The sequence below is a fragment of the Delphinus delphis genome, chromosome 8, assembly GCF_949987515.2.
Source record: "Delphinus delphis chromosome 8, mDelDel1.2, whole genome shotgun sequence".
Taxonomy (NCBI): Eukaryota; Metazoa; Chordata; class Mammalia; order Artiodactyla; family Delphinidae; genus Delphinus; species Delphinus delphis.
This window is the reverse complement of record NC_082690.1, coordinates 13,488,545-13,502,798: the sequence shown is the minus strand read 5'-3', so window position 1 is coordinate 13,502,798 and position 14,254 is coordinate 13,488,545. Positions and strand designations below refer to the sequence as shown.

General features: G+C 40.7%; 1 protein-coding gene and 1 long non-coding RNA gene across 2 annotated transcripts in view; one reads left to right on the top strand and one right to left on the bottom strand.

Annotated features, from left to right (window-relative positions):
• Positions 1-326, bottom strand: part of LOC132429457 (uncharacterized) — a 95,376-nt gene extending 95,050 nt beyond the window's left edge. Inside the window, exon 1 of the long non-coding RNA XR_009520353.1 lies at positions 278-326. This is a non-coding gene — a long non-coding RNA (uncharacterized lncRNA). The remainder of the gene's footprint in view (positions 1-277) is intronic.
• A 153-nt stretch (positions 327-479) lies between these two features.
• On the top strand, positions 480-11,339 carry SC5D (sterol-C5-desaturase). Its single transcript, XM_060017767.1, has 5 exons — positions 480-568; positions 6,316-6,533; positions 7,666-7,798; positions 9,284-9,384; positions 9,746-11,339. The coding sequence occupies exons 2-5, from the start codon at positions 6,324-6,326 to the stop codon at positions 10,199-10,201; spliced, it is 900 nt and encodes a 299-aa protein (XP_059873750.1). The 5' UTR covers positions 480-568; positions 6,316-6,323; the 3' UTR covers positions 10,202-11,339.
• Positions 11,340-14,254: the final 2,915 nt, after the last annotated feature.

Below are 14,254 nucleotides of genomic sequence, written 5' to 3'. Positions count from 1 at the left end.
GCCATTCTGTGTTATAGAAAAGCGCAGGCTGGGGTTGAGAAATACGTATTACTAAGTTGTCTAACAAGTATTTGCGCCTCCTTCTCTTAAGTAGAAAATGCTTCCAACGTGCATTTCAAAAGAAGTATCATCTAGTTCCCTCAAGGCAGAGCAAGGATTGTTTGCATAAATAACGTAAACCTGCTCAGTACAAGACTTTGAGCTACACACACCAGTGCCAGTGAAAAAGCAAAGAAACAAATACAACCTGAAACTCCACCCTCCACCACCTTAGTACCTAAATCAGGTCCTCTCTTCCCTTCAGTTCCTGGGCACGAAAGGGGGCGTGTCGGAGCGCGCGGCGCCCACGTGACCGCTGAGAGCCCCTCGCGGCCAAGTCACGCGATCTGCCGTCATATCGGCTTATGCCGCCGGCCTCTGATTGGTTGGCGGCGCCGGTCGCCCCGAGCGTGGGGTCAGGCTACGCCCTTCCAGACCTTGCCTGCTTGCTGACAGACGCGGTCCAGTAGCTGGAGCAGCCGGGGCACTGCAGGAACCGAATCGGCAGCCGGCGGCGGACCCTCTCTAGGTAGGGATGACAGGGGGGCGGGGAAAGGAGGGAATACACCTGAGCTGGAAGCGAGAGCAGAGGAGGAAAAGGGGGTGGAGAGACTAAGGCAAGACCCAGGTGGGGAAGTTGAGAGTGCGTCTGCCCCCTTCTTCAGCTTCCCGCAGGCGTTCGTTGACTGCCTCCTAGATGTAAGGCACTAGGCTGACTCTGGGGTTCTGTCTGCGAAACTTGACCTGAGGACTCCTGCGCTGACGGTTAGCAGAGACGGTTAGCAGAGACGGACGCCAGGTAGCCGGATGTCCTGAAAACAACCGGCTAGGCGGCGGCTGTGATGGGGAACGTGCAGGACGCAGGGCACGCGCGCTGGCCGGGGCTGGCGGGAGGCTGGTTGTCGCCAGAGACCTCCAGATTAGGGGCCTCTGCCCGGACAGAGGGGGGGTATGTCAGGGCACAGGGAGAGGTGAAAGAAACAGACATGTGGATGGGCGTGAAAAATATGAAACGTTTGATATTGGCTATTGGAGATCTCTTATCCAAGGCAAGTTTGTCCACTCAACACTAATAAAGCATTTTGCGACGGATTTCCCTCTGTTCTTGAGAGGATTTTTTTTTTCTTTCAAGCAGCAAAGGAATTAAGTTGAAGCAAGCGCCAGTTACTGCAGTGTAATTAGGACGGAGGGACAACAATCCACGGTTTGAGAAGACAAGAAGGAAAGGGAAATGATCTATTAGTTTAGCATCCTAATAGGAAGAATCGTGTCTGCTAGCATCCCTGTGTAACAGCAGAGCAAATTTGGAGGTGGTATAGGAGATAGTTTCCAAACTGGAAAGTTTGTGGTAGCCAAACCACCTGTCTTTATATCACCTGTAGGTGATAACAACTTTATAACTACCTGTAGGCTACCTGTCTTTATATCACCATTGATTTTTTTTCTTTTCAAGTTTCTAATGATAAGCACCTAAAACTAAACACATGACCCTTGCTCATTTACAGAGTGCTTTCCCATTCATTATGTAATATAATTAACATGGGATAATCAAAATTCCCCATCTGCATGCCTACACCTAGATATTACAATGTAGTAGCTAGGAGAACAGGCTCTGGAATATACATCCCAGCTGTTACTTGTTATTTGTTATTGTTACATTAGTTAACAACTTATTTAAATATTCCTGCCTTCATTTTCCCTATCTTTAAAATGGGGGTTATAGAAGTATCTACCTCATATAGTTGTGAGAATCAAGCGAGGTGATACATAAAAAGTGCTTTTTAAGTAATACCTGGTTTTCAATAAATGTTAGCTATTAAACTAACAGTATATTATCTATACTTTTAAAGTAAAGCAGAATGACTCAAGTCATTTTAAGCCTAATTGTGTTTTGTTGATAACTATGTTTTAAGAAAAGGTTTCTTTGTTTCAGCCAAAGTAAAATAAAGTAAGTTTCTATTTGTTAGGGGTACTTAACTTAGGGTCTGTAGAGCCCCTGACTTTAGTGGATATAAACCCCTTAAAATTATATGCAAAATGGGCTTCCCTGGTGACGCAGTGGTTGAGAATCCACCTGCCAATGCAGGGGACACAGGTTCGAGCCCTGGTCCCAGAAGATCCCACATGCTGTGGAGCAACTAAGCCCATGTGCCATAACTGCTGAGCCTGCGCTCTAGAGCCCACGAGCCACAACTACTGAGCCCACGCGCCTCAACTACTGAAGCCTGCGTGCTCTAGGGCCTGCGTGCCGCAACTACTAAGCCCACATGCTGCAACTACTGAAGCCGGTGCACTTAGAGCCCGTGCTCCACAACCACAACAAGAGAAGCCACCACAATGCAAAACCCGAGCACTGCAACAAAGAGTAGCCCCCGCTCACCGCAACCAGAGAAAGCCCACGCGCAGCAACGAAGACCCAATGCAGCCAAAAAATTAAAAATTAAAAAAAAAAATTCTGTGCAGAAGTATGTGAGTGTGTAGAGTCACTGAGAATTTAAAAATTTAAGGAGCTGAAGAGATACTAATGAAGAAGCAGTAGAACTTGGTTCAAGTCCATGGATTTTGCAACCAGCCAGGGAGTGACTGAATCCCTTCTCCAGCATTTATTTACTTGATGACTCTGGGAATTTTCTGTGTCCAGCTTTCTTATAAGACAAGAATAATACTAGCACCTGACTTTTAGGGTATATCTTGAGAGGGTTAAATGAGTTAATATTTACAATACCTCATATACAGTAAATATTGATATTAGAAATGAACAGTTATTTCTTTAAAACATCAAATGACATCTGTTTCTACTGTAGGTTAAAGTGATTTGGGCCCAGCTTTGGTTCCTGTAACAGTAGTAATAATAGCTCCTATTTGTTGATGAGCTTCCCCGTGTCAGATAGTACCACACCACTATGTACTTCGTCTCTAAATCTTAGAACAATTCTGTAAAGTAGATATGCTTTCTCCATTTCTCAGATGTGGGTTTGAATATAAACTTCAAAATTGAATTGCAGTTTTGAGATCGTAATTGTTAGTGATTTCAAACTTTTTTTATGTTAGATGTCAGAAATTACAGCAATATATTTGTGAATACCTAATTACTACATCCCACAAATAGAATTAATTGAAACCAAAATCTGAAAACACTTAACAACAGGTTTCATCTCACAGTATCTCAACTGCCTCCAGATGGACGGAGGTTCATTCCCTCCTCCCTTCTAGGTGCTGGTTTACTGTCACAGCAGTTATGTACAGGGCATATGCAAATCAACACAACTCGCATGGTCTTCAGTTAAAAGCAAAATTAAAGAGTTTTTTTTATAATTAAGGACTGAGATCGTATTAAAGTTTTCACTTACATCGGATATTAAAGGTTGAATAAAGAAGATTCTTGGTTAACGTTTGAGTTATTTTTGGCTACACGGTGCTGTCTCAAATACTATGGAATTATGGCTGTTGGCACTATAGGTAACATGCAAGACTAGTTTACCAACTCTTACCAAGCTTTAGTGGTATAGCAATATTCTTTTGAATTGTTGGGTTCTTCTTCATTGTTTATGTTTCTGGTATTACTTTACGTACTTAACCTGCTGCTCCATCCTTTATGGCTTCAACTGTTGCGATACTACTAGGCTCCCTTTTGAACTTCAGATTCATATTTGCATGTAGCCTACTGCTTTCGCCTAGGAGCCCAGATGAGCCACAGCAAGTAGACTTAAGACCCAAACTAGGGACATCCCTGGTGGCACAGTGGTTAAGAATCCACCTGCCAATGCATGGGACACGGGTTCGAGCCCTGGTCAGGGAAGATCCCACAGGCTGCGGAGCAACTAAGCCTGTGCTCCACAGCTACTGAGCCCACGTGCCACAACTGTTGAAGCCCACGCAGCTGGAACCCATGCTCCACAACAGGAGAAGCCACCGCAATGAGAAGCCCGTGCACCGCAATGAAGAGTAGCCCCTGCTCCCCGCAACTAAAGAAAGCCCGCACGCAGCAACGAAGACCCAACTCAGCCAAAATAAATTAATTAATTAAAAATTTTTTTTAAAGACCCAAACTGAACCCATCATTCCTCACACCCCCAAAGTCCCTGTTGCCCCCAAGTCTGCTAGCTCCACAGTATTCCCAATTTTGATTATCATAGCATCACCATCCATTCGGGCAAGGTAAAATCTCACAATCAACATAGATTTCTTTCTTTTTTTTTTTTAATTGAAGTATAGTTGATTTACAATGTTTTGTTAGTTTCTGGTGTACAGCAAAGTGATTTAGTTATACATATGTATATTCTTTTTCATATTCTTTTCCATTATGGTTTATTACAGGATATTGAATATAGTTCCCTGTGCTATACAGTAGGAGCTTGTTGTTTATCCGTTCTATATATAATAGTTTGCATCTGCTAGTACCAAATTCCCACTAGATTTTTTCTTCTTTCACACTCCAGTATCTAATCAGTTATCAAGTCCCATGGGTTATCTTACTTGCCAAGTCTCTGATGAATGTGTCTATTCTCACAGCTATTGCCTGAGGTCAGGCGGTCATCTTCTCTAGGTTAGTCTACCTCAGGAGCAACCTAGTCTCCCTGCTTCTCATCAGTACGATATATTCCTAATGGGCCACATCCCTTGAACCATGAATGGACCATGACCTTTCCATGCCTTTGCAGTTGTTATTTCTACTTGAAATAGCTATTCCTAACCTTTTTTTTTTTTTCTGATAATGTTCTTCAAAGCCCAAATCAAAATTCTTCACTATACAGCCTTCTGTTGTAAGCTGAGGTAGTTGTGTTGTCTTTTCTGATTTCACACAATTTGCATATATATACCTTTATTATAGCACTTGTCATATTGATGTAACTATTCATTTCTGTAGTTGCCTAACCTTGAATGTGGATTTAGACTATATCTTTTTAACCTTTGTATGCTCATCACCTAGTGCAGTGCTTTATACTTAATTGTTGTTTGAGTGAATTAGCAATATATGACGAAGGATGTATGTCAATATCTGCATTAGTTGATTAAAAATTTCTTTCCATGTCAATGTGAGAAAAAATGCTTGCAACTCATATCACAAACAAGGGGATAAACACCCTAATAAATAAAGAGCTTCTAGAATTTGATTTTAAGAGACTAAAAACCCAGTGGCAATTTTCAGACTGGTTTTTTGTTATTGTTGTTGTTGTTCAAAAGTTTTAATTATAGATGAGAGGTGTTTGGAATACAGGACACATTTCCCACTACAAACAGTGCAGTGAAGAAGGAGAAAGTAGATCATAAATGATAGAGTCAGTGGTCAGCTCACAGAAGCTGACCATGAAGTTGTTGAACTAGATTCAGGATCATGAATATAGAATCGACTAAAGTTTTTCAAAGTTTAAGCATCTGGAACAGGAGTTGGCAAACTTTCCTTTTAGAGGGCTAGATAATAAACGTTTTCAGCGTTGTGAGCCATGCTGTCTATTGCTGTGACTCAGCCTTGACTTCGTAGTACAGAGAAGCAGCCATAGACAGCATAGACACATCTGGACATAGCTGTGTTCAAACAAAGCTTCTTTACCGAAACAGGCCCTGGGTTCGGCCCGTGGGCCACAGTTTGCCAGCCCCTGACTGGGGTGGGGAGGAGAGGGAGGTGAGGAATAAATGTATTCTATTTGTCACTGCCAAGAATACATCTCCCTTTGTTCTGTCAATGAGAGTTAGGGTTAGTCACGAGAATAGATAGTCCCTGACTTCTTTGGTTACAGTCACAGAATAGATACCATTTAGGGAATTCTTAAGTCTTAAGTCTTAAGTCTCAGCATTGAAGCAAAAATCTCTGAAATATGAGTCCTTTTAGGAGAAAGATGCTGCTGAAACTTGCAGCTGAAGGAGTAAACCATTTGCCTGAGTACCTAGTGCCCTGTGTTCCACATCTTTACTATTTGCCATGTTTACTCTTGCCATGTCCTATGGCAATAGGACATAGTGGAAGAGAACACTAAGGTGCAATTAGATCTGGACTTATGCCACCTTTCAGCTTGACCTTGGAGAAGAAACTTCATGGGCCTCAGTTTCTCTAACTGAACTTCAGTGTCGCTATGTATTATATCAAGAGACTGAACTAGAGATGACATTGAAGATCCTGCTGGCTCTAGAGATGTCATTTAGTGAATTCTGGTAGCAGCAGACTTGTACTACATATACTTATGAAGGCAGGAACTTCATATGTAGTTTTTCTGAAAGTTTTTTGCTTTGAGAAATGTCAACATGGGTAAATAATTGTTGTACATGTTTATCCTTTAGGGGCTAAGATGGATCTTGTACTCAATGCTGCAGATTATTATTTTTTTACACCATACATATATCCAGCCACGTGGCCAGAGGACAGTATCTTCCGACAAGCTGTCAGTCTCCTGATTATAACAAATCTCGGTGCTTATATCCTTTATTTCTTATTCGCAACGCTGAGTTATTATTTTGTCTATGATCATTCATTAATGAAACACCCACAATTTTTAAAGGTAAGTGATTTTCTTACCTATTTTTTAATTATTACAGTAAAAATAACAATATGTATTTGTGAGATTTTCAGATTAAACTGTTTTAATCTTTTTAGAGTTTCTGAAAACAGCCCCAAATGGGTTAGATATTTTTGGAAAGGCTAATCCCCTCTCTCTTTTCTTTAATTTAATTTAAACAGGTAAGTAAGTTGTAATTTTTTTAAAGTTTTTTTTGAGGTTTTTTTTTTTTAATTTATTTATTTTTGGCTGCATTGGGTCTTCGTTGCTGTGCACAGGCTTTCTCTAGTTGCGGTGAGCGGGGGCTACTGTTAGTTGTGGTGGGCTGGCTTCTCATTGTGGTGGCTTCTCGTTGCGGAGCACAGGCTCTAGGTGCGCGGGCTTCAGTAGTTGTGGCACACGGGCTCAGTAGTTGTGGCTTGCGGGCTCTAGAGCTCAGGCTCAGTAGTTGTGGCACACGGGCTTAGTTGCTCCGCGGCGTGTGGGATCTTCCCAGACCAGGGCTCGAACCCGTGTCCCCTGCATTGGCAGGCGGATTCTTAACCACTGCGCCACCAGGGAAGCCCCTACTTTTTTTTTCTTTTTTTTTTTTAACTGTAAGCCTGGTCTTGCTAGATACATAGATGAGAATTTCTTTGCTGATAGTGATGAATAAATAAATGTATACATTTGTGTAATTGTTTTGACTTTCACAAACTGAAATATGCTTTTACTATGTATATATTTTTTGACCAGATAATCCAAACTCAGTAAATTCAGACTTGTTTACAATCACTTTTCTATTTCAGTTATTTGTATTTGTCAGTCACTACAAGGACTGAAAAAAAATAGAGAGGGTTGAGTATGAAAGTTAATTATGAAAGAACTGATTATTCTGTAAATAGAACTTTGGAATAGAGATTTTGTGGGAAGGAAAAAAGTTTCAGAATTTAAAATATTTGTTGCATTTGCTTCATACAAAAGAAATGTTTTTCTTACACACCCACGCCCACATAGTAACACTTCAGTAGAAGCAATTTGGAGGTAAACTCCTTCATATAAAAGAGATTTTAAAAATCCAATCCAGAACAATTTTATGCTAGTTTTGTTTACCATAGATTTTATGGTTTGTAAGTATTGGAAACTTCATTTTCAGAACCAAGTCTATCGAGAGATTATGCATTCTGTCCAGTCAATGCCATGGATAAGCCTCCCCACGGTCTCAGTGTTCCTGCTAGAGGTGAGAGGTTACAGCAAACTGTATGACAGCATAGAGGAGTTTCCAGACGGTGAGTGTATGGTGTAAATGTCTGGAACAGATGGGTTTCTCTAAAGAACCAAATCTGCTTCTTTAAAGTCTTTGTTGTAGATGAAATTGTGCCCAGGGGAATGATCAGAGCTAGAGCCTTGAATTTGTTTCCTGTTATCTTTATTGAATTCAAACATCTGAAAAAAAGCTCAAGTAGTACATGATATTTATAAAAAATCAGAAAACACCGATTTTTTAAAAAAATCCATCATTCTGCTACCTGGAAACTGTAACTCTTTTGATGTATATTCTTTCTCTTTTCTATGCCTGTAGTACTTCATTATTTACATTACAGAATTGAAACCCTTACTATGCATACTGGTTTGAACTCTGATTTTTTTCTCTTAGCAGTGTTTATGCCCATATTTTCATGTCAATAAATATTGACGTTATACAGTATATATTTATAGTATTGCATTGTATAGATATCCATAGTTTATTTAAATGATCCGTAATTTTTAGACCTTTAGGTTGTTCTTGGTTTTCTATTATAAACAGTACTACAGTGACTAAACTAAAATTTTGTGAAATTCTGGAATTATTTCATCAAGATACATTTCTAGTATCTAGTATTAGAAAGTAAGAATCATAGTTAACGTTTATTTTTGATATGTACCAGCTTCAGTTCTAAGCTTTTCACGTGTTACCAATCCATTTTATTCTATTAACTCTATGAGGTAGGCACTATTACGATGCTCCTTTTATAGGTGAGTAAATTAAGTGTACAGAGAATTTCAGTAACTTGCCAAGCTCACTTAACAAATAAGTGGTGGATCTGGGACTGGAATCCAAGCTTGCTGGTGTCAGCAAGTAAGAGGTTTGTTATTTAAAGGAGGGAACAAAAATTACACACCAGTGTGCTGAATTAGCTCAGCCTTGGAAAGTGGATCAAAATATGAATAAAAATAAAAGGAGAGAGGGCATTCTAGATGGTTTGAGTAAAAGTATAGAGGTAAGACTTTGAAGATGTTGGGAGGATATTGAGTGAACCAGCCTGGTTAGTACACGAGCATATGAGGTTGGAAAGATCAGAAGGGGTTGGGTTATGGAGTGAATGCTAGGCTTACAGCATTTCAAGGGAAAATAAAATTCTAAGCAGGGGAGTTAATATGTAAAGATATGTTTTATGATGATTAATATGAAGAAAAAATAAATAGCATTATTCTCCAGCATTTAAATGATAAAGATGCCATAGGGGTTTACTCTTTCTGTTTCATAAATATCCTCATAGTTTAATGAAGAAATATTGTAGGTGGGACGCTTCAAGTTTTTATGAGAGGGAACTGAGCAGATCCCAGAGAGTCAAGGGAGATGGAGGTTGTGATGTACTGAATTAACCAGAGCAGATAGTTTACAGGGTTTATGTCTAGGATCAAATTTCGTCTTCTTAGATGGACATGTCAAAAGTAAGCTCTGCTCCTGGGCGCTGAATCTTGATTCTGCCGTCTCCTGTTGTGTCTTGTAGGCTGGCTTCAATTCATCGCTAGTGTACTGTCCTTTCTCTTTTTCACTGACATGCTGATCTACTGGATTCACAGAGGCCTTCATCATAGACTTGTGTATAAGGTAATAAGGTCGGGTCATTTGTAGGGGAAGAGAGAAAATGCACATTTCAGCAATGTATAATTATAAATCCTGTCTCTATTTTCAAGAATTTCCCCTAACTTATTAAATACCTAAGTAGCCTTAGTCATGACAGGTACAAGGTACATTTTGTTTGTATCCTTCTTTATGGGTCTGGAGGGGCTGTGTTAAAATCTTACTGTCTTGGGGTAAAGAAGGGGAGGGAATTTTATAAAGTAATTTGCTAAATTCAACGGGACTTTTTTAGTTAGGTCATTTCTCACACCATGAGCATGAAAAGCTAAGTCAATTGTTGCACTGGGTAAAGTCTGTGGCATTAATGTGGTCTTCTTTTCTTCTGTAGCACTTACACAAACCTCATCATATCTGGAAGATTCCAACTCCATTTGCAAGTCATGCTTTTCATCCTCTGGATGGCTTCCTTCAGGGTCTACCTTACCACATATACCCGTTTATCTTCCCATTACACAAGGTAGTTTATTTAGGTTTGTACGTCTTGGTCAATATCTGGACAATTTCTATTCATGATGGTGATTTTCGTGTTCCCCATATCTTCAGGCCATTTATTAATGGCTCAGCTCATCATACAGACCACCACATGCTCTTTGACTATAACTATGGACAGTATTTCACATTGTGGGATAGAATTGGAGGCTCATTCAAAAATCCCTCCTCCTTTGAAGGGAACGGACCACTTAATTATGTGAAGAAGATGACAGAAGAAAACCGCAACAGCCATGCAGTAAGTGGTTGTAAAAATGAAAAATTATTCAATGGAGAGTTTAAAAAAACTGATTAGATTATTGCCCAATTATTAAATGTTTTTAATCAAGGAAAATAATCTCCAGCCAGGACACATAGCAAGTGAACAGTATCATTTGAAAATCAGTATTGTGGGTACAGGTGAGGAACGACCATAATGGTAGAACAAGGGAACATGCCGTGAACACCATGACTTTAACATCGTGCTCAAAATACTGAATGTTGGTCTAAGGGAGAAGCTGTGTCTTTCCAGCCAGTAGGTCTGTAATTTGTATAGCCTCAACAACAGTTTTTTAAAAGGTAGAGGATAAATTATTGAGGGGACTAGGTTATGTCCTTTTGCCTTAATTCATCCATATTCATTAAGTAAAATTCATTGTGCTTGATGGTATCAAGACTAAACACCATAACAAAGAAGTACTAATGTGAAGATGGTTCCTTGTTTCAGGAATGATTAAGTACTCAGAATTGGTATGATAACAACTACTTGTACTTTGTTGAAATGGAAAAATCAGTGTGAAAAAATATCGTGATATAATGTATTAGTAGCTCAGTGACCTGATTAGTAGCAGGTGTTATAAGATGATTGTCTTCCTACACATAGAAAACTTATTCTCTGGAGACATTGTCAACTGTTACGTTTTACTGATGAACAAATAAATAGGAATTTTAGAAAATATTAATACTACCATGATTTAATCCAGATCTGGGATTATTTAAAGATTTTGATGGTTATTGTTTTCAACCATTATTTAATAAGTGTAAAATTATATGACCCTGATTATATTTAGAAAGGGAAATTTGATGCCCAAAGAATATATTAGACACCACTGGTTTTTTAATTAAATTGATGCACTGCACTTTTGGTATGTTTCAAAGTTACAATCCTGTGATTTTCTATAAAAGGAAATAATTGCCAAATATTTAGGCCTGTCACTGAAGACTAGTTTTGAAATCTTATTTCCCCTCCTCCTTCTTCATTTTTCCCCACTCCCTCAGCAAAAAGATTTAACAAATACTTTCATAAAGAAATGTCATGTGTTGTAACATAAATATGTTGGGAAAACATGGTTTCCAAAGGCATTCTCTAAGCTGTTAATGTAAAATCAATAAAAGTTGAGTATGGCTATTATTAAAGTGTATCAGTTAAGTAATGTAACAGCACAAAGTATTCTTTACAAATTTTATGTCAATCTGAAACCATAGAAATGATGTGGGTTGTCAGAACTTTTAGAATATCTCCAAATGTTTGATATCAAGGGGAGAAAGAGAGAAGGGAGTATCACTGTCTTTTTATATTTTACATCTTTTATTAGATTTGAGTGTTTTAGCAAGAGACCAGTCCTAAAAGTTAATGCTTGGAATCCAGAAGAAAATGTTGTTTCTGTTTGAGTTCCTGTTACAGTGTTGCTTTACTAAAACATACCAGTATACCAGTTAGTATTTTGTAACTGGTTCAGTGCAGCTAAGTGCTTTTCACTAATCCCCGTGGTCCCTGTGCTCCACTCTGCCCAAGAGAAAGAAGGAAATGAAGAAGAAGTAAACTTTGTTTCCCATAAAAATGAAAGCTAATATTCATTGAGCTTTTACTCTTGATCAGGCATTGTTGAAAGTCCTTGACATAAGGACAATGGGACCCAGTTGTGTAACTTTTCCAAGGTTATTTCTCTGTCATGTAAAGTCCAGTGTGGATGTTTCAGGTCAGTGGACAGTTTTCCACAGTCATCTGAGACCCAGGCTCCTTTAACCTGAGAGCTCTGCCGTTCTCCCAGTTTACAGCGTCTTCTCTGTTGAAGGAGCCTGTAGGGGAAGAGGGGAAAGTGCATGTGGAAAATTTGTATGGGTCAGGCCAGGATAGTTGTACATATCCCTTGCCCATGTTCCTTTGGACAAAACTTAGTTGTATGGCCTGTCTAACTGGAAGAGATTCTGGGAAATGTGTCCAACTATGTCCCTGGGAGGACAGGGTAACCAATTGCTTGACCAGCTAGCCATTTTCCCATTACCGTATAATTTATTTCCCTCTTTTTGAGGGTCCCAGTAAAGGTATTGAAGGGATGAATGAGCTCAAAAGTATTTCAAGTTATCCATGCACTGGATGTCTTAGTGCTCTTAGTTCCATAACTTCAATTATGAGTGTTAAAGTTTCCTTAGATTCTTAATACTGTGTAGCTAAAGAAAAGAAAGGATATAATTTATGGGGTGAGGGAAGCTTCCTCAAAGGTCTTAGTAGTAATCAAACTAGTCTCTGTCCTCCCTCCTTTTTTAAGTTCTATTCTTATTAAGCAGTATTATGTTAAGTAGTCTGACCATTTTTTTGGTACCACCACATCGTCCTGTTCTCCATTAGAGGAATTCACAATATTTATGGAAGTGAGGACCTAAATTCCTTCCCACAGGAATATCAAGTGAAAAACTTTCCCCCTCAACATTCAGACCTTCTATAGTTATAGAAAGAGAAAATCAAGATTACATTTTCCACTGTTATGGTAGGAATTGGGAAATGGATGGAGGCAGTACAGAGAACATTTGAAAAACCCAAAGGCTTGGGGGGACCTTCAAGATGGCAAAGGAGTAAGACGTGGAGATCATCTTCGTCCCCACAAATACATCAAAACTACATCTACATGTGGAACAACTCCTACAGAACACCTGCTGAACGCTGGCAGAAGACCTCAGACTTCCCAAAAGGCAAGAAAATCCCCATGTACCTGGGTAGGGCAAAAGAAAAAAAAAACAGACAAAAGAATAGGGATGGGACCTGCACCTCTGGGAGGGAGCTGTGAAGGAGGAAAAGTTTCCACACACTATGAAGCCCCTTCACTGGCGGAGATGGGGGGAGGTGAAGGGGGGAAGCTTCAGAGCCACAGAGGAGAGTGCAGCAGCAGGGCTGCAGGGGCAAAGTGGAGAGATGCCTGCACAGAGGATCAGTGCCGACCAGCACTCACCAGCCCGAGAGACTTGTCTGCTCACCCACCGGGGCAGGTGGGGGCTGGGAGCTGAGGCTCAGGCTTTGGAGGTCAGATCCCAGGGAGAGGACGGGGGTTGGCTGTGTGAAGACAGCCTGAAGAGGGGTAGTGTACCACAGCTACCCGGGAGGGAGTCTGGGAAAACGTCTGGACCTGCTGAAGAGGCAAGAGACCATCGTTTCGGGGTGCATGAGGAGAGGGGGTTCCTGCACTGTGTGCCCACAGAAGGCAGAGCACCACCTAAGCAAGCGCCAGAGAGGGGTATGAGCCATGGCTATCAGCACAGACCCCAGAGACAGGCATGAACCACTAACGCTGCTGCTGCTGCCACCAAGAATCCTGTGTGCAAGTACAGGTCACTACACACACACACACACACACACGCACACGCACACGCCCCCCCCCAGGAGCCTGTGAAGCATGCCACTGCCAGGGTCCCAGGATCCAGGGACAACTCCCCAGGAGAATACACGGCGCGCTTCAGGCTGTTGCACAGTCAGGCTGGCCTCTGACACTGCAGGCTTGCGCTGCATTCCAATTATGACTACCGTACCCCTCCCTCTCTCTGGCCTGAGAGAGCAAGAGCCCCCCGATCAGCCACTGCTTTAACCCCCTCCTGTCTGGACGGGAAACAGATGCCTGAGGGTGACCTACACGCAGAGGTGGGGCCAAAACAAAAGCTAAACCCCACGAGCTGTGTGAACAAAGAAGAGAAAGAGAAATTTCTCCCAGCAGCCTTAGGAGCAGCAGATTACATCCCCACAATCAACTAGATAAAACCTGCATCTGTGGAATACCTGAATAGACAACGAATGTTCCCAAATTTGAGGCAGTGGATTTGGGGAGCAACTGTAGACTTGGGGTTTGCTGTCTGCAACTAACTTGTTTCTGATTTTTATGTTTATCTTAGTTTTTAATGCTTGTTAGCATTGGTGGATTTGTTTATCGGTTTGGCTGCTCTCTTCTTTTTTTCTTTAATTTAAAATTTTTTTATTTTATTTACTTTATTTTATTATTATTTTTCTTCCTTTTCTTCTTAGCTGTGTGGCTGACAGGGTCTTGGTGCTCTGGCCTGGTGTCAGGCCTGAGCTTCCAAGGTGGGAGAGCCGAGTCCAGGACAT

Bases quoted from the DNA above. Each gene is read 5' to 3' on its own strand.
- SC5D (XM_060017767.1), top strand. From the start codon at position 6,324: ATGGATCTTGTACTCAATGCTGCAGATTATTATTTTTTTACACCATAC. The intron at 6,534-7,665 runs GTAAGTGATTTT...CTTCATTTTCAG, and splicing joins AACACCCACAATTTTTAAAG to AACCAAGTCTATCGAGAGAT. The intron at 9,385-9,745 runs GTAATAAGGTCG...TTTCTTCTGTAG, and splicing joins ATCATAGACTTGTGTATAAG to CACTTACACAAACCTCATCA.